Source organism: Cylas formicarius, unplaced genomic scaffold (assembly GCF_029955315.1).
Source record: "Cylas formicarius isolate icCylForm1 unplaced genomic scaffold, icCylForm1.1 PGA_scaffold_10__41_contigs__length_53128322, whole genome shotgun sequence".
Taxonomy (NCBI): Eukaryota; Metazoa; Arthropoda; class Insecta; order Coleoptera; family Brentidae; genus Cylas; species Cylas formicarius.
Genome location: NW_026844214.1, coordinates 52,783,567 through 52,808,523, shown reverse-complemented (window position 1 = coordinate 52,808,523; position 24,957 = coordinate 52,783,567). Strand labels below are relative to the sequence as shown.

The following is a 24,957-nucleotide window of genomic DNA, read 5'->3' as shown; positions in this document are numbered from 1 at the left end:
AGGATAGCGATAATAGAAAAAAAGCACTTTCCTTGCAATTTATAACGAAGGCCTCTTTGTTTTAAATCAATAACATGTTTAAATTGTTATTTTAAACATTTAATTTCTGATGCTTATGTTATTATCCGTTAATTATAATTTCAATGGTTTCCTTTTCAATCCAAATGCAGACAATACTTTTGTTTTAGTAAGAATAAGTAATAAAAATGTTATACCCGTGTTAGTTTCAAGGAGACATATAGATTCATACAGCGAACTTTTTGATTTATTAAAGACCACCAATGAAGCAAAATCAAATTTAATTTTGATCAAATCGTTAGTTTTTTTTTTTATTTTACGTTTTTTCTCTCAGTGTATAGTATAGTGTAGACTGGTCAGTTGCCACAAACAAATTCGACCGGTCAATTACTCTAGCTTTGACCCCTGTATCTCGGTTAATGTCAACTTAAATCGCAATATTTTGAATCCGTGCCCTAATGAAAGGTTTTAGGTTGTTCCAAGTTTTTTTATAATAATTTTCCGTTTTATTTACAGGGTGGGCAATTTATTAGGGGCCTGTACCTTTTCTCAGGATTTTAGAAAAAAAGTTTATACAAAAATTTTATGGTTCAAATTAAATTTTAAAATTATTTATTCTTTATATATACAGGTTTGTTTTCATTAACAATAGAACAATAGAATACTCCTATTTTCTTAAAGGGCTTAGTAATATTAATATTGAACTTACTTTTTACCCTTGTATAAATGTTTATAATTGTTTTAAGTGACGTTATAATTAAGTGTCAGAGTTTGACGGATGTGATTTTATTATTACCCAAGTTGAAAATGTATACGGTGCAAGAAAAAACAGATATGCTTGAAGTGTTTTTTATGTCTCTTAGAGAGTATGCTGTAAGGCGGATTCCAGAGAAGAAGCTATTTCGAAAAATTTATGCAAAGTTTAGCCAAGATGGTAAGCCTTGTGCCAATGTCCAAGAAAAGACCACGACAAGTTCTAACGGAGGAAAAACCTTTATTTTTGGCAAGGATTCTAAAAATATCAAAATATATAGTGTGTTCCGTTTAAAATGTTAAAACTAATATTGGCCCAGCACTTAGCGGTCACCCTGTATATATATAAAATAAATAAGATTTGATCATTTGAACCATAAAACTTTTGTATAAACTTTTTTTTGACCAGCCTGTACATACGTCTATTGAATTTATTCACTGCAACTAGTTGTTTTTTTTATTTTTTTAAATATTTTCTTATACAATAAGCGACTTTTAATGTTTTTTTGTCGTAAGTAGCAAAGCGTTTGCCATCCAAAATTCCCTCGAGTCACAGTGCAAGATGGATTTTCTATAAACCAAGCAAGCATCGTACAATTAGGCGAAATTGATTAATTTTAGTTGAATATTGTTAATAGCCTTGAACCTAAATGCGATTTGGTATAGAAATTAATAGATAAAAATCGACCGAATAATCGATTAAAAACAACTTTTCTACAGTAGGCTCGCACAAAAGAGTCTCGGCATAAAAACTGCCGATTCAAAATAAAAAATGGCGGACGCACGTTGCACCTCGACGGGTAGGTTTTAGTTTTTGCCCGCGAAAAGTCGATAATAATTGGGCTAGCCATTTAATAACTCGCCTTTTTGTTTAATTACCGTCGCAACTGTCTCGACGTATGCGTAAAGGCGCCCGTATCTGTCACTGTCGTTTTTGTTGAATCGCGAGCACATGTCTCGACGGTCGCGTTTCGCTTTTATTGAGGATTTACGGTACCGTTTCGTATAATTTTTGCTAGTTTAACCGCCCATCGGGGCCGATACGAACGGTGGCTTCGAGCGAGATTTGCATTTTACATCGGCACTTATAAATTCGTCAGGGTGTACCGCCATATTGTACATTATATTTTGACATCCACCTACAGACTTAATTTCGAAAGATAGAAAAAAATGTAAATACAGAAGATTTTTGCTCTATTGTCTTACGCAAATGTCTGAAAAACGAACGCCGATCGCAAACTGTCAAAATGACAGCAACGTCGTTTTTTTAAAATGGAATGCCCTATATATCATTAGCATAAATCGTAGACCTTTTTTTTGAAAACTTGTAGCTTATTTCATTTAGTCGCTTTTGAGATATGTCAGTTTAAAAATAATTATCATTCGGTTTCTGGACAATAGCCATATTGTTTAAAAATGGTCAGGTGTGCCTTGATAGCAACCACATTATCTACGTTTGCGATTGTTTTAACAATGTATTACTTTTGACAACTAATCAAAATTAAAGATCTGCAGCCCAAGTTAAATAACAAACCAATAATATTTAATAAACATAACCTCCATTATTTTCCATACATCGGACAATATTTCCTTTCAATTTCCAATTAATACACGAGGTGATAAAATCAGGGTTTTCTCTTGTAAAACGATATTAAGTCTTTCTCTTATCACTTGTAAACATTCATTTTTTAAGTATCCTCACAAAAAAAATGTCACAAGGATTCAGGTCGGAGCTGTTGGCAGGCCATTTGATAGTTCCTTGCCTACCTATCCAAAGTCTATATTTATTATTTAGATAATCGGTAACCGGTTGGGCATTATGTGGAGGTGCGCCATCTTGATGCCAAATTAAATTTAAATAATTCCTAACTGGCATATTTTCTAACAACTGTTCTATTTCTGTTGCAAGGAAATTTTAATATTGTTGACCATTCAAGGATCCTTCATATATAATTGTTTAACATACCACACCACACATTAATTGATGTCCGTCCTTGAATTTTCACTACCTACATTATTGGTGGACCAAAAATGTTCATTTTTCCTATTAAATACATCTGATGTTATAAATCAAGCCTCGTCCGTAAATATTATTTTGTTTAGAAAATTTCCATCTTCTTGAGATCTGCTATACATTTCAGTGCAAAATTCGAGCCTTTTATGCTCATCGGTTAAATTTTGCATTGGAAAAATTATGATATTTTAGGGTTCGTTGAATTTTCCGGATAATTTTATAACGTCAGATATAGAATATTAAGATTTTTTTTAAAAATCAGAAATATAAAAATTAGGACGGTAGAACTCAAAGTTATAATGTCAGGTGTCGTAATATATTGAGGTTTTCATCAAAATTTCTTTTTATTGTCCTGGTGTTGCGCTATTTCGGTCCTCAAATTGTTTAATTACATTTTTAATTGTATTTATTTAAGGAACTCTTCTACTCGGATATATTTGTCGATATTCTCTTTTAACCCTTGCAACATTATGTACGATTGAATAATATAATTTTATTATTTGGCGTTTTTCGTCCTCAGAAGTTATTTACTTACAGATCTTTAGTTTTAATTAGTTGCCAAACAATTGCAAAGATAAACAATATGGTTGCTATCAAGGCAGACTTGACCATTTTTAAACAATATGGCTATTGTCCAGAAATCGAATGATAATTATTTTTAAACTGAATTATTTCAAAAATTGCTAAATGAAATGTCAATTAACTATATGTGTTTGAAATCAGGCAAAAAGGATGTACGATTTATGATGTTATTAAAATGATGTTGCTGTCATTTTGACAGCTTGCGAGAGTCGTTTGTTTTTTCTGACATATACTTTTGTCTTTTTTATTTTCCTTTTGTTTCTCTTTAAATTTGAGTTTTTTTTTCTCCTTTTAATTAAATTAAAGTAGTTGTGCTAATTGAGAGCGTACTTAGGAATTTCCATGTTTAGACAGCAACGTCAACAACAAAGGTATATTCGACGATTTCTTTTTTCTTCGAGAAAATTTGAGATGGTTTTTATTAATCAAAAAAAATTGTTATTGTGACTGTAATTTTAAAATTATTTTATTCCGAAAAGAACCAACATCTTATTTTGTCCACTGTGCTGTACTTAGTTTTCATGATTTTCTTTTCGAATTTATATCTTGGTCCGCCTATTTTAATGTCTTTTTGCTCTTTTCATCTAGTCAATTCGGAGAAAATATACTCACTTTAAAGCATTTTTTTCGGAAAAGTTAATAGAGATATATTTTATTATTTTTCAAAACTCTTGCGGGAAGAACCCTTTGGAAAACCGAATATAAACTTGATGAAAAAGTTCAGATTTTCACGAAAAATTTCGATTTTAAAATTGTTTTATTAGTAAAATAAACTACATTTTATTTTGTCAACTGTGCTGAGTGCAATATATATATATGTATATATATATATATATATATATATATATATATATATATATATATATATATATATATATATATATATATATATATATATATATATATATATATATATATATATATATATATATATATATATATATATATATATATATATATATTTTCTCTTTCTTTTTAAATTTATCACCTTTTATATCCTTTTCCGTCTTTTTCAGGGTCTCTTTGCCTTTCTCATCCAGCAAATTTGTAAAAAATATAATCACTTTTAAAGTTTTTTTTGTTGACTGCGTAGTAATGACGCCTTCCAAATTTGCTTGCTTAAAAACTAAAATCACTTAAAGTACTTGCGCGAATTGGGGTGTCCTTAAGGAATTTTAATGTTTAGACAACAAGAAAAATGTTTCTTTTTGAGGGTTTTCTATTTTCTGGACAATTCTTCAAAAATAAAAGGAGCGCCCTATTGCTTTTTTATTTAATACAAATCAATTCTGATTGCAAAATTATTTTATTCGCTGTCTTTTCGTCTCACAAATTCGTAGAGAAACTTTTAAAATTTACGTGTTTTAAATAATTAAATTAAAACAGCATCAAAAACAGCGCGGCGTATATTCGACTTTTTTTTTTCGAGAAAATTTGACATAGTTTTTATTATTTTTTGAAAAATTTTCAAAAAATCAAAAAATAATTTTATTCGAAAATCTGCATCTTAGTGTTCATTATGTTCTTTTTGAATTTATCCCTTCCCAGCTTTTTTACGGTCTTCGTGCTTTTGCAATCGAGCAAATTTGTAGAAAATATTTCCAATTTTAACGTAGTTTTTATTATTAACTGCTTAGTAACGTAGCCTTTCAAATTTGCTTATTTAAAATAATAAAATTACTTAAATGAAAGTAATTGCGCTAATTAGGGGTGTGCTTGAGGAATTTTTATGTTTACTCAGAAACAAAGATTTGTCTTTTTAAGCACTTTTTTTTTCAGGAAAATTTGATGATTGATTGAGCGCCCTATTACTTCTTAATTAAATACGAACTAAATCTGATTTCAAAATTGTTTTATTCGAAAAAGAAGCTAATATTTTATTTTATCTACTGAACTGGAGACTTTCATTTTCTTATTCTCGCTTGTAGTCAATTTTTGTCTTTTGTGTCTTATTTTTCTTCATTTTCTTTGTATTTTTCTTTAAATTACAGTTACTGTTTTCCTTTCATTCTTGTTTTTCACAGTCTTTTCGCCTTTGTAGTTCCACAAATTTGCAGAGATGCTAACTAAAAGCGTGCTTAAGGAATTTGTATGTTTAGACAGCAACAGAGATGTGTATATTTAAGGATTTTCTTTTCTCTATAGCGACCTAACTTTAGACTTCTCAGAAATTATTTTCTTCAAAACAAAATTGCACTGCTATTTACTTGTATATTTACTCCTGGCAAATTATTTCCCAGGAAGGCTCTGGTTCGAAAATTTATTAAAAAAAAACATCGCTCTTCCTTAGGCCATACGAGAGATAATTTCATTAACTTATAGCCACGATTCGCGGTTTGAAGAGTTGTTCAGACAAACAGGTGAGCAACCGGCTACTGCTTAGTTTCGTCTCGCTTTATTTGCATCTCAAAAGGCCGCCAAACTGCGTCACGCTTTCTGCGGCAGCAGATTTGAGCCCCGGAGTGTGAGTTACGAACCGTGACCATATCGTACCATATGGACCGTATATTTCATCCACTAGGTTTGTCACGTCGTCGATAAAAATTTCACAGATCAATACCGGATACGGTACATAAATAAATAAAATTGAAAAAAAAACTACCTTACCATTTACGAGGTTAGCGCCAAAATTTCCCGGCCTGACATAGATGCAGCTCCAGTATCACCATAAAACTTTGTCTTCTTTTAAATATATATCTTAGTAATATGCGAAAAAAAAATTGAAGTCTTGCGTCAAATAGTTTTTTATTGACAGCATTTTAAACAAGACGTGTCCAAAAAAATGTCGCAAATAACGAAAATTGAGTATAGAACAGCCATAAAGTTTTTGACAAAAGCAGGGTTAGCACCTAAAATTATTAAAGAAAGCCTGGATGGTGTGTACGGCCATAGTTTTCCTTCGCATTCTGTAGTGAAAGAATGGGCACAACGTTTTCGAATGAGGCAGGAGTCTCTTGAAGATGATTCAAGAACTGGTCGACCAGTGGAGGTCATAACGGAAGATATTGTTGCGATTGTGGAAGAGGTGGCATTGAGTGATCGACGTTTGAAGATTAAGGAAATCTCAGAAATTACTAAGCTTTCTGGTACAAGTGTTCGTCGAATCCTGTATGATCATTTAGGTATGCATAAGGTTAATGTAAGATGGGTTCCTAAAAACCTTTCGGCTATTCAAAAACAACGCCGTGTCGAGTGTGCGCGGTCTTTTTTGGAACTCTGTGGGTCGGAACCGAAGCCTGTGATAGAAACTATTGTGACGGGAAACGAAACTATGGTTCTCTATTATGACCCTCTATCGAAAATAGAATCAATGGAGCGGCGTCGTAAGGGTGAAGCACCTCCAAGAAAATTCAGAGTCTGCCAGTCAACAAAAAAGGTGATGGCCACGATATTTTGGGATTGTGAAGGAATTCTTTTGATAGATTTTAAAGAAACTAATATCACTGTCAATGCTAATATTACGCAACATTATTACATAAATTGCGAGACTGAATACGTGTAAAACGTCGAGGAAAACTGACCAGAGGCGTGCGTCTTTTGCACTATAATACACCTGTCCATACTGCTGGTGTTGCACAAGCTGCCATTTTAGAGTATGGATTCCAACAGATAGATCATCCTCCCCATAGTCCAGATATGGCCCCCAGCGACTATTATTTGTTTGGATATTTGAAAACGGTCTTACGTGGACGGCGGTTCAACGAGGAAGTTGAAGAAAAATAATATTTTTTAAAGGGATTGAGTTGTTAATAAAGAGATGTAATAAGTGTATTGAAGTTAAGGGGGATTATATTGAAAAATAATACAAAATTGTTGCTCTGCTTTGTTTCTTTCATATTCAGGCCGGGAAATTTTGGCGCTGCCCTCGTAATTGACCCAAAAATATTTAACATATTGTTGAAAAACGTTATTTTTATGTTCAACACTTCGTATCTTGAAAACTGAGCCTTTCATGGCCTGTTTTTTGAAACATCCTGCACAATAAAGAAATAAATTATAATAAATAAATAAATAAATGGCGGAGAAAAAATTGCAAAAACCCGCCGAAAGTCCATTTCGGAGAACACAGAACAGACAGAATTTAAAAAACATTTGGTTAGTTGATATCTATAGGGTCAGCTGTCACTGAAAAAGTAAAAGTTTAAACTTAGTGGTTCTAACCGAAACTAACCAAAACTTAGTGGTTCCAGTTGGTTTTATTTTCGCGGAGAATGTTACAAAGTACAAGAGAGAACCCGGAGGGGAATAGGACGAATTTCTTAAAAAAGGCACCACAACACCGTGTTTAATTCACTTAATTAAAGGTCATTTGATTCGGTCGGAGTCAACCGCGTATACATATATATCATAACGACTCGTTATAATGCCGATCGAACTAATCAAAATATCAATCACAAAAAAATTACCGGTTCTTTTTTTTTCGGTCCCACAAGGTAAATAAGAGGGTATCCGCTCACATAAATAATTCAATTATTGAAATTCCTTTATGGCCGTCGTCGGACTACTGGGTGGTTTAGTAATAACGATCGGAGGACTCAGATAGGATAAATATATTACTACATAATACGAGTATACACGGTTGAGAACGGTTAGTTTCGAAATGAAATGAAATCCCCACAAACAAGGTACAAGGTTCTTTTTAATTCAAATGTATCAAAAAATTTGGTTCTATTAGTGGCGCGATTTTTTTGTCTTGTTTTCAAAAATAAAACATATTTTTTTTTTATATCTGCAATACCACCTTAGATATTATAATGAAATTTTACACTCATCTGCTGAATTTAACCTGTCTATTCTGACAGACATTGATGGTTCGCCAATGATTTCTCTTAAAACCAAAATTATTTCTACAATCCCCAATCATTTCTAAAGAAATTTAGTTTCTTCATTTGTTCCAATCCGATGTAACAGTTTTCTCTTTTAAAAAAAATTGTTTTGATAAGCGGGGTAAAATGTCAAAAATCTGTTTTTCTGTGTTTAAGTGTGTAGCATAATTAGAATCTAGACTATTGTTTTTCCAACGCTCTTTTATGTTCGTTAATGCGTTTCTTGAAGGATCTACCTGTTTGTCCAATATAAATTTTAGGACAAGATTTGAGCTGTTATGTATGGCACACAGTCATACATAATAGCTCAAATCACCCTTATACACACAAAATGGCTGCATTTCACTGTTTTATACACAGACTTCTTAATACGCCACCCTCAACAGAAAAATACAACAAAGAACTTAATATAATTAAACAAATTGTACCGAACAACGGCTACAATCCTTCCATTATCGACAAAATTATAAATAAAAAACAAATTCAGACAACAGTAAACTCTATTTATCCGAAATCTAATACAGAACACGAAAAATTTAAAACAATTACATACATAGGAGAACCCAGTGAAAAAGTTTCAAAAAATTTGTCAAAATGTGGTTTAAAATAGCTTTCCGAACTAACAACACAATAGGATTTTTTTTAAAAAAACTCTAAAATGAAATGTCGAAAATCTCAAAAATCAGGTGTCTATAGGTTGAAATGCGGATCTTGTTCTAAAATTTATATTGGACAAATAGGGAGGTGCTTCAAGAAACGCATTAACGAACATAAAAGAGCGTTTAAAAACAATAGTCTGGATTCTAATTATGCTACACACTTAAACACAGAAAAACACATTTTTGACAATTTTGATATTTTACATACCGCCACCAAAAGTAACAAAATGAGACATTCAAATGTATTGCTTAACGATCCATTAGATTTAAATACCTCTCCATTATTAAACTTAAATTCTCACAGCATTAATTAAGGTTTTATTGTCATTTATCGGAATATATAGTAGCAGGTAGTTTGTAAATATTACATTTGATGAAGACACGGTGTTGTCGAAACAATTGTCATGTGAAAATGTATAATTTCGTGAAAATTTGAATTTTTAGTTAACATTTCTATATTTTGGTATTACATCTGAACCAGACTCCTGACTGACTGAATAATCCAAAGTTGCGTTTTCACCCCATCTATACTAACCGTACTAACTCAGAATTATGGTAATATTGTAACAATATAGCATATATTTGTTGTACTTTTTTAATATTCTTTTATATCTCAAGGTCTATTTAAGGTATCAGAGAGTTACGTATTTTTGATTGTATATGTTATGTTAAAATTTCTTATTATTTTCCAAAGAATTTTAATGTTGTTTTCATTAGAAACAGATTCTAGGTATCTTGTATTTTCATTTTTAATTGCGATGTCCGTTTGGTTGCGTAGCTGCTTATAGCAATCCCATTGACTTTTATTTTTCGTAGTTTTATACCCTTTAAATCTGTCAGTTAAATCATAACTCTTACGGTATCTGTTAACCATGGTGGTCTTTGCCTATTGACTTTAAAGGAGTCAAAACGTCAAAGATATTCCTGATTAGATTATTAAATAAGATACTTTACGATTACTGTTAGAAGGCTGTACTATGCCTTCGAACGCTTTTTAGATTTCGCATTAAAAGATATTTTTCATTGTTACTAATTATTTCAGTATTTAAAAGTAAATGTGGTAATGTATGATCTGAAATTTGGGGATCATTTTTTATTTATTACGATTAAGACTATCAAATTACAACTTCTATCAGCGACTTTGGTGTGAGTATTAACTATTTGTCACAAGTTAAAGGCTTCAATTATTAGATTTAAATTGAAGTTGAAATGACCTTATCGCATTGCATTGAAAGTGTCGACAAAGCCTCCTCAAAATTTATAATATAATTTTATTAATAATAAAATGTTATCTAACGATATATTATACATAATACACAGATAAGGATCAACTTACTTGAAAATCTAGTACTAGTACAGCCAAAAAATTGAAGATCTGGATTTAGGGAAGCCGACGAAGAAAGAACGGAGGCTTAAATATAAAAACAACCAAATGGATAGACATCAGCAAAAACAAAAACATAACTAACAGATATCAGCGTAAATGGAGAAACAGTGGAGAGAGTACAAACAAACATGCAAGTACTTGGGGTGCTAGGTGAATGAAAACTGGGACTAAACTCAATAAATCAAAAACAGAATAAAGCAAGCAAGAACATTTTGCAAGAACATGCATGGAATCTTATATCCGAAAGGAGGGAGCTCATTGATGGCGACGATAGACAGAAATATAGCGACCTTAGCAATACGATCAGCGGGACCATAAATAATGATGAAAATTCAAACGTAGCGTCAATATGCAAAGACATCGAACAGCAATGCTAATTCCAACCAGCCTCGAGATCTTTTCGAAATCGTCAGAATACTTTCCAAAACATTCCAATCTCATTATCACCTAATCAAGGATCCCCATGGAGTTAGGTTAACAAGAAAACCTGAAATTATTGAAGGATGGAAGCAATACTTTGAGAATCTGGTGGCTTCAGAAGATGAGGACGAGCAGGACGACGAAGATCTAGAACTCATCCAAGAACGCGAATCACCTATACTGAAATCCTAGGTAAAGTCCGCTTTGCGCAAATTTAACAGTCACAAATCTCCTAGATCCGAATCAATATACATAACTCTGCATAAACAGGGAGCTAAAGATGAATGCGGCAATTATAGAAATATCGCTACACCATGTTCGCTCCAAAGTTCTCTTGCAAATCTCACGGGAATGATCGAAGAATTACTTTCTACCGCAGATCCCTCCAAATCAGTTAGGTTTTGTTATGAACGTACGACCAATTATAGAAAAAGTGTACGAATACAACGTACCAACTATGTTCTGCTTCCTCGACTACACCAACCATTTCACACAGTACAGTGAAGACCACTATGGAACATCTTGATCGAAATGGGGGTTCCAAAATATCTCGTTCGCGATGATAGTTGAGAACCCATAACTGTTTGTTCAAAAATTTGACAGTTATAAGAAAAATATGTTCCAGACAAGCATGTTTTAATTAAGGTGAGCGGGTTTGGTTCATTTTAATATATCCGAAATGATGTTGAAAGTTTCAGGAATATGGACTTCAGTAAGGAGCGATTCTATGACAAAACTAAGCGGAATATCTTGTGTATCTAATGTAATGCTTTTTAATTGTTCATCGGAGTGAAAGGAATTAACTACGAAACTATGGGTTTTCTCTGTAAAGGGTTTTAATAATTGGCTAATAATTATTTGATACCAATTTCCCGGACTACGAAGTCTACGAGGAGTAGCGGAACTTTTTATTATGCATTTTCGACGGATAGAAAATTATTCGAAAATTACCCCCCCTGGTGCGCCTTCGACCGATAAAAACTTCTCGGAGGGAAAAACGGAGCGCGTTATAAGCGTAACCGTGACTGTAACATTTGAAACGCGACACGGGCGTGCACGAAAAATTTAAATATTGATCATGTGGTGCCCGCCTGAAAAATATGAAATTAATGTAAATCAAAATCACAAGCGCGACATGTTCGGGCGAAATTATGCTGGTAATTAGGTCGAATTTGCATCTGGCATCACGCGCCGTTCGACCCTTAATATTTAGTCGACTTTGTACAGGGTTATTCATTATATATTGACACCCACACCTACAGAGTAAAGTTTGAAAGATAGAAATGAAAGTGTAAATACAAAAATTTGAAGATTTGTGCTCTATTACATTATGCAAATGTCAGAAAAAAACAAAAGACGATCGCAAGCTCCCAAAATGACATCAACATCTTTTTTTTAATTAATAGCCATATGGACACTTCATTTAGACGTTTTTGAAATATTTCAGTAACTTAAGCTATTTCAAATAAGTTATTCTCAGGAAGATAAACGTCAAATAATAAAATTATATTATTCAAACAATAAAAATATCAATAATTAATGCTAAACATTTTCCACGCAATCTGAATGAGAAAATATTTCCTTTCAATTTCCTATTAACACTAGGGTTTTCTTTGTTTAGATCTTGTAAAACAATATTGCCTTTCTCGTATCACTTGTGAAGTCTCAGGCCTATTTATTTTTTAAATATTCCCACAAAAAAATGTCACAAGGACTCAGGTCGGAGCTGTTGGCAGACCATTTGAAAGTTCCTTGCCTACCTATCCAAAGTCTATATTTATTATTTAGATAATCGGTAACCGGTTGGACATTATGTGGAGGTGCGCCATCTTGATGCCATGCAATTAACATCCGAGACGACTAAAACACCATATGACATAGTTGTGAGTGATGTTCAAGAAAGAAAAACGCGGAAAGATCGTGGGGTTCGAAAAAGTCTGCTTGACATGCACCGTGATATATGATGCGTATCGGAAGAATATTGTTTAACAATTAAAACTTGACATGAAGATTTGCGTAGTGTTTTGAACATTGACTGTTGCCAAGAGACTTTGCGTGCGTTGGTACGAAGAATTGGTTGTTATTACAAAACCATCACTAAGAGACAAGTTTTAATGAAATCTAGAAGAATATCAAAGATATTAGAGGGAAATGCAAGAAATTCGTGCGTTGATAGCCACAATACCGTCAAGAGAGGATGGACTGATGGTAACAGCAGGAAATGTTCGTTGGATGTGCCTGTACATGCGGCCTCTGAAGCTGGTTGGGTAGATGACGCTTTGCTGCTTTCTGCGAAAGATGTCAAATAACTAACTACGAAAACATGGCAGCAGACAGCTTTGAAATAGTATATTATGCAACAAGTGCGGTAAACGGCATTTGGCTCACGAGTTTATTTGACACAAGGGGAGCAAGTGTTTAATAAACGAGTGAGTTAAAAAGTTTACCGAACGTGTTGCATACTACACTTTTTCTACGACTGTTAGTTTTTGGGTACATTTTCGCAAAACAAGAATACATTCACTAACATGACCGTCAGAATTGACAAACGTTAAAATTCAAAGCGTGGCTCGGATTTATGGGAAAGGAAACTGACCTGGTAAAGTGACGCTAGATGGGTGGGTAATTAGATATTTTACAAATGGGAGTAGAAAAAAAACTTTTATTGCGATTTTTTTTGTTTCTTTTATATTTACTACAATAGGTCTGTGGTATATTAAAAAAATTATGGAATTTTCAAATTATAAAGAAATAGGCGTTGTTAAAAATAATATTAATGTTAATAATTTTTCACATAATGAAAATCGATATTTACATTTTTTGTTCATTTCGATTCATATATTGTGAAAATCTTATGCATTTTTTTCGTTCCTTACTAATAAGTATAATATTGTTGCTTGATGCTTTAGAAGCATGCGGAGTGACAGGGATTGGGAGAGCCTATGCAGTTCTGTCCTAGATGTCAAACTTATTTCATGTATCGACGAAACTGTCATAGTTTTCTCTGCAGAAACTTCAGAAATCAGAGTGCACCGGTAATAAATACGTGCGTGTAGGGATAGATAACCATTTAAAATAACATCAACATATTCTTCACATCGTCAAGAGCTGTTAAACGACTTCAATGATAATCCTGGTATGTTCATGACTGGTAACGAATCATGGGTATATGGTTGACTCATCGTTGCTTGGGTCTAACTTTTTGGCCAAAAACAAAACCAAAATCATGCCTCGGGCCCCATATTCACCGGATATGGCCCCCTGCGACATTTTCCTGTTCCGAAGCTCAAGAAACCCACGAAAGGAAAGAGGTTTGGAACTACTGACGAGATAAAGAAAAAATCGATGGAAAAACTAAACGCCAGAAAGTGCGAGAAACCCGTGACTATATCCAACGAATATCTTCTATTGTGGGGATATATTTGGAATTACAAAAAAAAGAAAAATTTTACAATTTTATTTGTCACAATTACAGCAAGAGAGGAAATTTAAATAATTTATTTAAAAGTACATTTTGCGCAGTCAGGGAAAACATAATACTTGCTAATTTACGTAACATTAAAAAAAACATTTTAAAACTTGTCCTTCTCTGTCTATATTATCTTTGGAACTATGGCTAAGTGAAACTCTTATCAGTGAACTAATTACACTTTTCACGTTACTTTTCTGCTTTTTTGTTATATTGTTCTTATTGTATATATTTTTCTTTTTTTTTTCGGATAGGGGTTCAATGTTTACGAACTGTTTTATTATTATTTTTTGTCGATTATTCTTTATTGTTATTTAAAGTAATATCTAAAACTCTGTGACGACAGAAGTTTGAACAATTAGGCACATGCAGATATTATTTTACCAAGGTGCCAGATTAGCCATAACGGTGTGAGGCATATACAGCTTAAATGATGCAAAACAAAATGTAACCAAAACAATAGAGAAAAACAACTGCACAATTTGAAATATTTAGTCGGGCGTCCCTCATTATCGATAACGGCTTGTATTCTTCTGGGTATTGATTCGACTAATTTTCTAGTATACTCCGGGGAAATTGTGTTCTTTACTTCAGTAATTTTTACTTTTAAATCATCCTTGCTATTTACTTTGTTTTTTAATGTCAACCACAAATTTTCGATTACATTTAAGTCTGGTCGCGGAGCTGGTGTCCTAATAATGTTTGGGCAGTTATAAATCATCCAACTGCGGACCCGAGGTGGCGTCAACCGATGGTTGTTACTCATATTTAATTTTTGGGCACTAGCATCCAGATGCTGTCTTAATATATCCAAATACACATATTGCTTCATATTTCCTCCAATGAAATGCATATTACCTAGTCCTGCAGATGACATATAGTCACCTGCACCTTGCTTTACTGTAGCTCTTATATTTTTCAATTTTAATTCTTCCTTAGGCTCCCTCCATACCTTTCGGGGTTACACATTTTCCAACCTGTCTTTCCTCCTCGACACTTTTTTTTTAATAATTCGATACATATTTTACAATCCATCTTTCCTCACGTTCACTGAAGATCTTATTTGGAGCTAACCTTGACTTATTCTCGACCCTATTTTCGTTACAGTAACGCTCAATGTTATGCTGAACAGTTGACGGACATTTATTTACCATTTTGGCTGTGTCTCTTTTTTTCCCCCGGAGTATACTAGAAAATTAGTTGAATCAATACCCAGAAGACTACAAGCCTTTATCGATAATGAGGAGGGGCCCGACTAAATATTTCAAATTGTGCAGTTGTTGTTGCAATTATATTGTATATAATTTAAATAATTCTTTATTGTTAACTAAGTAAGGCATTAAGGCATATTTAAGACAACTACTTACTAACTTAATTTCAATAAGTTGTTTTTTTCCAAATAACGAGATATTCAGACCAGTTAGTTTTTGTTATAGCGACTGCTTCATTTAAGCTGTGTCACTTTATAATAGTCTAAGTGGATAGTAATTGTTGTTGTAAATTTAAATTAAAATAAAATTTAAAAAAAATATCGTTCACATTATCCATAATAATTAAACTCACAGTTTTAGAAAAATGCGACCCTGTTTTGTAGTGAAAACACTGGCAGGTAAAATGCTGAAGCACCTTTCTCGATTTATTGCAGACTATGCCATCGCAAATCGTACCGGTTATAGTTTGGAAACTGTGTCCTTTCGATATGAAGCTTATTTATTTATCCGAACCATTTGTTTCAGGGTACGCAAGGCATGCCTCACACCGGTAAGTATTTTCCACAGAGCGGGTCAGTCGACAGTTCATATGAACGGTTGCTATGGTAACCACGCGTGAGATTGTAACGTAACAATATTAAAATTCACGTAATTACATAACGATTAAGTAAATTAAACAGTTTGCCAAAAAGTCGCTTTTGTAGTTACAAAATGAAACGAAACAGCACGGTATTTTCAGACGCACTGATCCGATTTCAGTGACACGATTTCTTTTACTCGTAATTAGAAAAACGAAAAAAAAAGTATGCGTGCTATAGCGCCCGGTTTTTGCGAAATCTAGTTTAAGGCCGCGCAATTATTAACGCATACATTTCTCGGACTCTAAAATACATACATATAATTTAAACGCATTAAGTTTATAACGATTACGAAAGAGACATCGGTCATTTCAAACAATTTAAAATAACACCAAGAATTTTTTTGTGTGTTTTTATTTCTCACTAACATAACGAATCCGGCGAAAATTGTCTCGATCTTCTGGCGCGTCTTACACCTGGGATTCCATAAGGTTCCGTCTTGGGACCCTTACTACTTCTCGTTTATGCGTCTATAAAATTTATTTTTCTTTTGATGCGGACGATTTCTCAAAGCTATTAGATTTATTAATGAACACAAAACGAAACTTAATCCCGAGAAGGCTCATTTTATTTATTTGTTTTATTTAAATAAAGAAATATATATCCGTGTACCTCGAAGTGATTGTGTGATGTGGCCTAAACGTCTTAAATTTTGAGGTACAAGGTGGTAAAGTTGATTAATTAATAGGAATTAAAGATTTTAATATGTGTAATGCCACATATTTTAATGAAATTTGGTATGGTCTGTTCATAAATATAAGAAATACCTACCTGTGTTTAATATTCTTCGGTTTGGTATATTACTTTTTTCTTTTCGTTTTTATGACTTGCTACAAACAAAATAAAGTAAAGTAAAGTAAGTGGCCAATAAACCATCTATCTATCTATCTATGTCTTCGTTTTTATAGCAGTTTTCCTTTAGGTTAAAGAACTCGTCTATCGATTTTAAAAGATTATTTGTTACGGATTATTTATAACGGATATTTTATTATTCATTGGGATGGGGTATATACGATAGAGATCATAAGGCTTGTTAAAAATAAGGGGAATGGCTAAGTAACATATAATAAGGTCATTTTTAATCCTACCGACTGCGCCAATTTTGTTTAAAAATGAAGAGTAGGGGGAAATAAGATGAGGGTTCATTTTTTGCTTAAATAGGACTAACAGTTATTTCGTATAATATATCGGCTATAGAATAAAATCTGAACAAGGAAAAGAAAAATTACGCTTAAGTAGTCATCAAACTGGACAAGACTGCAAATGTTCAAAACTTAAATGTCTCCAAAGCACGATCGTGTCTAAGTTAAGTGTGCTATAAAGCTGACATGGCATAACTGCAAAAAGGCTACAAACTATAAGAAGCGGATTGAAATCAAAGTTTTCAGCACCATTAGATATGCGAGGAAAGCACTCTTCCAGACCTAACCGACTTTCTAGGGAAGTAACAGATTCGGTCATGAAGCAAATTAGATGTTTTAAGAATGGAAAGTCTTACTATAGTTTGGCTAAAACGCCAAAGGTTTATTTACCTGCTGAGCTCAGTATTAAGAAAACGTACTCTATGTAAAAAGAAGCTATTGTAATGAATTTTCAAAAAAATCTTCATCTGCCGAATATTACAACTAAAGACAAGTACTAGCGTAGACAACTTTCGTTCTACATGTCCACCATACATGTCCTTTCGACCTCTGAAGCTCTTTTCTATACTTATACTGAAGTTTCAGGAAAAAAGGGTGCAATGGGATGACATCTTTAACCATCTGAATTTCGATGTGAAGAAGCTTACAATATTATGTGGTTCATGCTGTAAATAAAGTAAAAATTTCATGGATTTTAGAATATTACATTATATTGTTCATTTTGTTAAAAGTGGTAACACAATCAAAATGGTCTTTCCTGTTCGTGGACATTCGTATCTAGAATTCGATAAAAATATGGGTTTAGTGAAACAAAAGACGTACGTTGAACTGCCTCAAGAATGGAATGCAGTTTTAAGGGATTCCCGAAAAAAACCAAACCCTTTTAAAGTTATCACTTGTGAAAATACGTCGATGTTTAAGAGTTGGACCAAATTTTTAGCGAATATCTATATGCCCAAGTGTACTTTTCCTTCAAAACTTGTTAAAGAATTAACTGTAACCGAAAATCACGCTAGTACGAGGATACATAGGGAAGATTATAATGGTAGAGAACTTGAAAATGTAGTCAGAAAACAAAAAAGAAAAAAACTTTCGCTACCTGAAAAGTACATTTTGCTTCCAACTTTAGCTTATGAGGGGTCAACTCCTATATCTAAAGCAAAATCTCAAGACCTACAGCATCTAAAAAGATTCTGTTCTCAAAAAACCGCACAATTTATTGTCAACTTTTTTTGTGTTGGAATCAAAGTTTCTTTTTTATAATTTTGTATTAACAATTTATATATTTTTTGAATATTCTGTCAAAAAGTATTTTAGTTCAACTAACCAAAATCCTATTTTCGTTTCCCGTGTTCTAAAATAGTCTTCCTAAATAAAAATCTCAAAATTAAGTTTTTTAGACTCTCATCTTTTTTCCCCTGTACTTTTCAAATGTGAAATGGCAACTTAAACACTGTTTTATCCTACGAATATGAGATACATCTCGCGATGTTACTCCATTTTACACGTACTAATCACGGCCATACAACTAATTATTCAGTCGAACGTTAGCTTAAACTCTTCTAAAAATAAATCTTCCTTCGGTGCAGCTTTATTTTTTACGGCGTGTCAAGCGAATTTTGCGTGCGAAGAGCACTATTTCACTCTCGGCACCTGCTCTTAAAACCGAGGCTATACCTAAAAAGAGCTTAGATCCTTTTATCTCGTCTGAAACAATCTCTCAAAATTAGCCGCAGTTGGTCCCGACCATTAGCGTAATGATAGGTTAGAAGGGAACGCGACTGTGACATTGTTTTTTGAAACGATCGGACCAATTTTTCCATTTTCGAAATTAGGACCGAGTGAAATTCAAAACGGACGGGAAGAATGCCCGTCTAAGATGTAAAAAACCGAAAACATTGTTATTATTGATATTCTTTTAATAACCCCTTATTATTATTATTATTAATTAATTTAATTAAAAATTAATTATGGTATCTCCTCCTGCAAGTTTCCCAGAGACAGAAAGTTGTTCGATGTTAACCAGTAGCTAAGAACATTGACCCTAGTGAATTTTTTCACTATAGACATATAAATCTCTTGCCTGCACATTCTAAGTTTATGGAGAATGCTGATGCACGTGAGTTATAATGGGTGTTTTTTTTCGATGTATAGAACTTTAAGTTGCAATAGAACAACGATGGATTATTCGATTGACATGAATTTTATTTATCCGAAAGATAATCTTTTGGCATTACATTTTAAATATGATTTCTGGCATATGACCGCCAGGGTTGGCGCGGATGTAGTTCAATCTGGACGTCCAATTTTCGATGACTTTTTCCAACATTTGTGGCCGTATATCGGCAATAACACGGCGAATGTGGCTTATCCGCATAGACCAATGACTTTACATAGCCCCACAGAAAGTAGTCTAGCGGTGTTAAATCACCAGATCTTGGAGACCAATTCACAGGTCCAAAACGTGAAATTAGGCGGTCACCAAACGTGTCTTTCAATAAATCGATTGTGGCACGAGCTGTGTGACATTTTGCGGCGTCTTGTTGAAACCACATCTCCAGGACATCATGGTTATTCAATTCAGGAATGAAAGAGTTAGTAATCATAGCTCTATACCGATCACCGTTGACTGTAACGTTCTGGCCATCATCGTTTTTGAAGAGTACAGACCGATGATTCCACCAGCCCATAAAGCGCACCAAACAGTCAGTTTTTCTGGATGTAACGGTGTTTCGACATACACTTGAGGATTAGCTTCGCTCCAAATGCGGCAGTTTTGTTTGTTGACGTAGCCATTCAACCAGAAGTGCGCTTCATCGCTAAACAAAATTCGCCTATGAAAATCGGGAACAGCGGCAATCTCGTTTTGGGCCCATTCGACGAATCTACGCCTTACTTGATGATCGTCTGGCTTCAAATCCTGCACGAGTTGGATTTTGTAAGCACGTAAACCAAGATCCTTCCGCAAAATCTTCCATAAAGTGGATGGACACAGATCCAATTCCGCGGATTGACTCATTCGGGTCTTCCTCAATGCTACGCTCTACAGCAGCAATAGCTTCTTCTGTACGCACCGTACGGCGTCTCTGGGCATTCGAGTTATCAATAAGAGTAAACGTGGTGCGAAAACGTTCCATGGTTAATCGAATTAACTGCTCTGATGGACGATTTTGTCGACGATAAAATGGACGTAGTGCGCGATACGTATTCCGCACAGAACCATTATTTTCGAAATAAAATTGCACTATTTGCAAGCGTTCTTCAGGCGTGACTCTATTCATTGCCAAACCAAACTGAGAATAAATCACTTGACAGCTGTTAAATTGGTCGCCATCTTAAACAGTAATGCCAACTTAAAGTTCTATACATCGAAAAAAAACACCCATTATTTTACAATAGGCTCAAATCGGAAAGCATACTAGGGTAAAATCCTTATAGCGTTACCTCCCATAATTGGTTTAGAAGTGTTACCAATGAAATATTTTAATGAATTTAAATTTACTTTAGGTCGAAAAGCTTCTATTCTATCATTTATATTTATTTATCCTTTTTATCAATGAACTTTCTGCTCATCTACCTAGAGGTCGCTGACGACTGTTCAAGTTTAGTCTCCTCACATTGTTATCAAACTCTTCAAGACAGAATTATATTCAAATTCCCACAAAACAAAAAAGATATTTCTGTGAACGTCTGGTCGGGAGGGGAGGCCGTTGAAATAAAAAAGCACGCTAAATTTTTAGGACTAGAGCTCGACGAAACCCTACTTTGGGAAACTCAATGCCAATTACTTTCTTCAAAGCTGTATAGTTATTGTTTCCTAATAAAAAAAATTAAAAACTGTTTTGACTGGAAAGTGCATGATAAATTTCTACTATGCTCACATCTATTCAAGATTACTCTATGGTATTCCCTATTAGAGAAATTCAAGTCGTGCGACATCTGTTTTCAAATCCCAAAAGAAAGTCCTAAGGTGTATTGCCGGAATGTAGCCGGATAGCTCGTGCAGGCCCCTCTTCCGGGAGTTTAAAATACTTCCTTTAGCGTGTATATACATATTAGAAGTTTGTTTATGAGTATATAAAAATAAAAATACCTTACAAAAAAAGGAGATTTCCACGACTATACGCGTAACGAAGACTGTTTCTCCATAAAAAAAAATAGACTACAATTTTCAAAAAAATATTTTACCAACACCGGTATTGGAGTCTACAATAGACTCTCCCCAGAGATAAAGAGCAGTAGTAATGTAAACATTTTTAATTACAAACTAAGGTTTTTACTGCTTGAAAACTGTTTTTATAATTTAAACGAATATTTTACCTATTAATATTTGTCATCACTGTATTGTTGTGCTCTGTCATATATTTATAAATTTTTAATGTAATTTTATGCCTCATTTGCATGATCTATATTGACCTACTTGACGAAATCCATAATACACTGATTGTATTCTCTAAATATGTGAAATAATAAGGATATTATTGTTATTATTATTATCTTCGTTGCAGAGTAGCTAATCTTGGGATTAGTTTCGAGTAGATATTTAAATGATGTGCCCAACAACAAATAACTATTGCCAAGCATATTTAAAAGTGTTATGTTTAAAAACATTTTAAAAGTTAATATGCAACGAAACAAAAACATATCCAACGTAACGTGACTCCCGAATTGAATGTCAATAATTTTGGCTATACTTTAACAAGAAAACTTCGTACGAACGTATGTGCTAAACCTCTTAACTTTTGAGAAACAGAGTTGTAAAATTGTCAAAAATAAAATATATTTTTTTAATATCTATAATACCACTTTAGATAATTTATGGGGCATTATTTAGTGTATCACATTTTTTTCTAAATACGAAAGTGGCGGGCTTACGGAAATTTACATGTCTATTTTGGCAGACAGTGACAATATGCCACCGATTTCTCTTAAAATATAAATTATTCTTACAATCTAAAATCACCGAAATATTGAAATACGAAGAAAAAGTACGTAAACTCTGAGGTGTATTTTTGAAATTTTTATAATAATTTCTTGTCATTGTGGTATGCTACGTATGTAAGAATTATTAATTCTGATGTCTGGCAGTTGACATCAGTTTTTAAATTTAGTCCTTCGCGTCGTATTAATCTGGTGTTTCAAATATCCGAGCATTGTTATCTTCAAAAAGAATGATCGAATTTACTAATGAGGAATCGCATTTTATGTATGGCTTGGGAGATGCGCCGGAAGCTAAGCGATTATATCAAAAGCATACCAGAAGGGAAATAATAATTTAAAATGGGTACATCGGACTGTAAAAACTCCAGAAATTGAAGAAGCAATTTTAAATTCTGAACTCTGCTTGAGTTGTTCTTGACTCTCAGTTAAGCTTTGAGGCTCATATCGAAACTATTGTCAAAAAATGTTTGACAAATCTGGGCTTCATTTTGAGAACTACCTAAGGGTTCAACCAGGATCAGTCAGTTATAAACGTTTATAATAGCATGATAAGCTCTGTACTAGAGTACTCATCCACAGTTTGGAATCCTATTTATCGTAAATAGAATCGAAATATTTTTTTAACAACATTAACTTTAGATGCAACAGAGGTCCACACTTTTACTCGTACGTAGAAAACTTAAAATGTTATAATTTGAAGTCGCTTGAAACTCGAAGAAGCTGTTTTGATGTTGCTTTTCTTTACAAAGTAAGTAACCTTGTGGATTCTTTTTGTATTAATTTATGCTAATCAGTATCAGGTGCGAACGAGACTGACGTTTTTTATTGAGCCATTTACGTCGAATTACTTTTCTACCTCTCCTATAAAAAGATGTGCTCGGATTTATAGTAATTGTATTTTTCGAAACGGCATGGATATAGATATGTTTAATTGAACCCTCAATTTATTTAAAACAAACATATATAAACTTTAACTCGTATTCTTGTTTTATTTCTCTTTATTTATTTCTTTGTTCTTCTTCTCTGTTCGTTTTTATTCTATAAAGTCTAGTATTTCGTCACCTGTTCATTTTTCTTTCTTGTTTCTAGTCTTTACGCGACTTTCTTATAATATCTTGGAAGACACTTGTTGTTGTTTTCCGTCTTTTTTTCGAGTAATTGTTTACATCCTTTTCAATTTTACAGTTGTCGACTTCTGAAATAGTGAGATTTTTTTCCTGGTGTTTCTTGTCTGCCCAATTTAATAATATACCTCCCTATTCCTATCTTCAACGATTTTCGAGAAATTATTCTCCCTAATTTTTGTTCAAAATATAGCTCTAATTAAATCATAATTAGTTAAATTATTTGACGTTAACAAAAAAATGCCAACCACTGAACTCTGAACTGCCAAATAACCATGGTCCCCTAGGCCCGAGATTTACGTTGTTAGTATTAACTGAAGAATGACGTTATTCGCTAGAAAATGTTCTCCGGTTATTTAGTGTTATTTAGAAGAGACACGCATAGATGCACGATAGTAAAGTCTGTTCATAGATATAAGAAAGTGACTAACTGATACGAATTAAGAAAAGACCCGGGCAAGCTGTAAGAATGAAATATGGCCGAACAGGTCCGTACTTTGCTTAGAATTTAATGGTTTGGAGTTTTGTTAGGAAAGATACTGAACAATATTTATTTATTTATGTTTAAATCTAAAATAAAATTACAAATTATTTTTATTACCTACTCAAATTACTTAAAATTCTTCACATAATATATCAGTATCACTATCGCTATCATCGCCTGTTCTAATTCTTATTTGTTCTATATTATTTGCAATATGGATATACGATTGTTCTGCTTTTTCTATATGTTTAACAGAATTTGCCCAACTTTGCGGAGGGATGTTAAAAACTTCGGTTTCTATAAGTTTTAGGACATTGGAATTAACACGGGGAAAAACATTGTTACGATAAATGGCAGATTTCAGTTGGTGCCAAACATGTTCAATGGGATTAAATATACAGTGGTAAGGTGGAAGCCTTAAAACTGTATGCCCTAGATTTTTTGCATAATTATCACAGACGTATTCCTTTTGTAGGTTCAAGCTTTGTAGAACCGCAATTAATTGCTTTTTGGTATAATCTTCGTGAAAAGAAATGTCGTTATTATACATGAAGTTTTGGATTGTTGCTTTTGTGTGGCGTGAGGAAGAGGTTTTAGTCAACTGTCTTCTGTGATAACTTGCATTGTCCATTACAATGACGCTGTTATTCCCGTCGCCATTGCCGAATTCTAAAAGATTCCATTAAAACTTACCTTTTGTCAATTTTTTGACATCTAAAACCCATGTGTTGAACACACTTCCATAAGGTAGTTCTGCCACATTTAACACCAATTTCATCTTTTTCGAGCCTCCGAATTAAAATGTAGGCACGCTTTGTTCCTCGTATAACTGGTAAATTTTACCCCGTATTATATCTTTCATCTACACTCGATAAAATGTCAGCATCGCTTTTTTTTTCTTCGTTGAAATGGGATTATTCACAATTTTCCATACAGTAGATGTTGGAATTTTCGTCAATGTGGCCGTTTCTTCTAAAGACGCTTGCTTGCTAGCACCACGTTCAATGAGAGTCAAATAAACATTGTTAGCCTCAATAGAATAGTGTTTTCTACATTGGGGCGGGAACATCTCCTGAGATACACTAGACTCGCATATATTTTGCATAATTCGCACACGATTCAACACAGGCTGTATTACACACGAAATAAGAATGATTAGTAATAAACTTAAACTAAGGTAGGTATAAAATTATTTTCTATTACGGACCACAATTTTACCTGAATTTAAATTCCGAAACTTTAGGTAATAATCTTGTTGCATTGTATGTTAATGACCATCCTTGGCTAAT

At 33.3% G+C, this 24,957-nt stretch overlaps 1 protein-coding gene across 1 annotated transcript in view; it reads left to right on the top strand.

Moving 5' to 3' along the window:
- Window positions 1-24,957, top strand: part of LOC132700045 (paired box protein Pax-2a) — a 61,518-nt gene that overhangs the window by 1,664 nt on the left and 34,897 nt on the right. Inside the window, exon 2 of the mRNA XM_060667130.1 lies at window positions 15,865-15,889. Coding sequence (XP_060523113.1) covers window positions 15,877-15,889 — 13 coding nt within the window. The 5' untranslated portion in view covers window positions 15,865-15,876. The remainder of the gene's footprint in view (window positions 1-15,864; window positions 15,890-24,957) is intronic.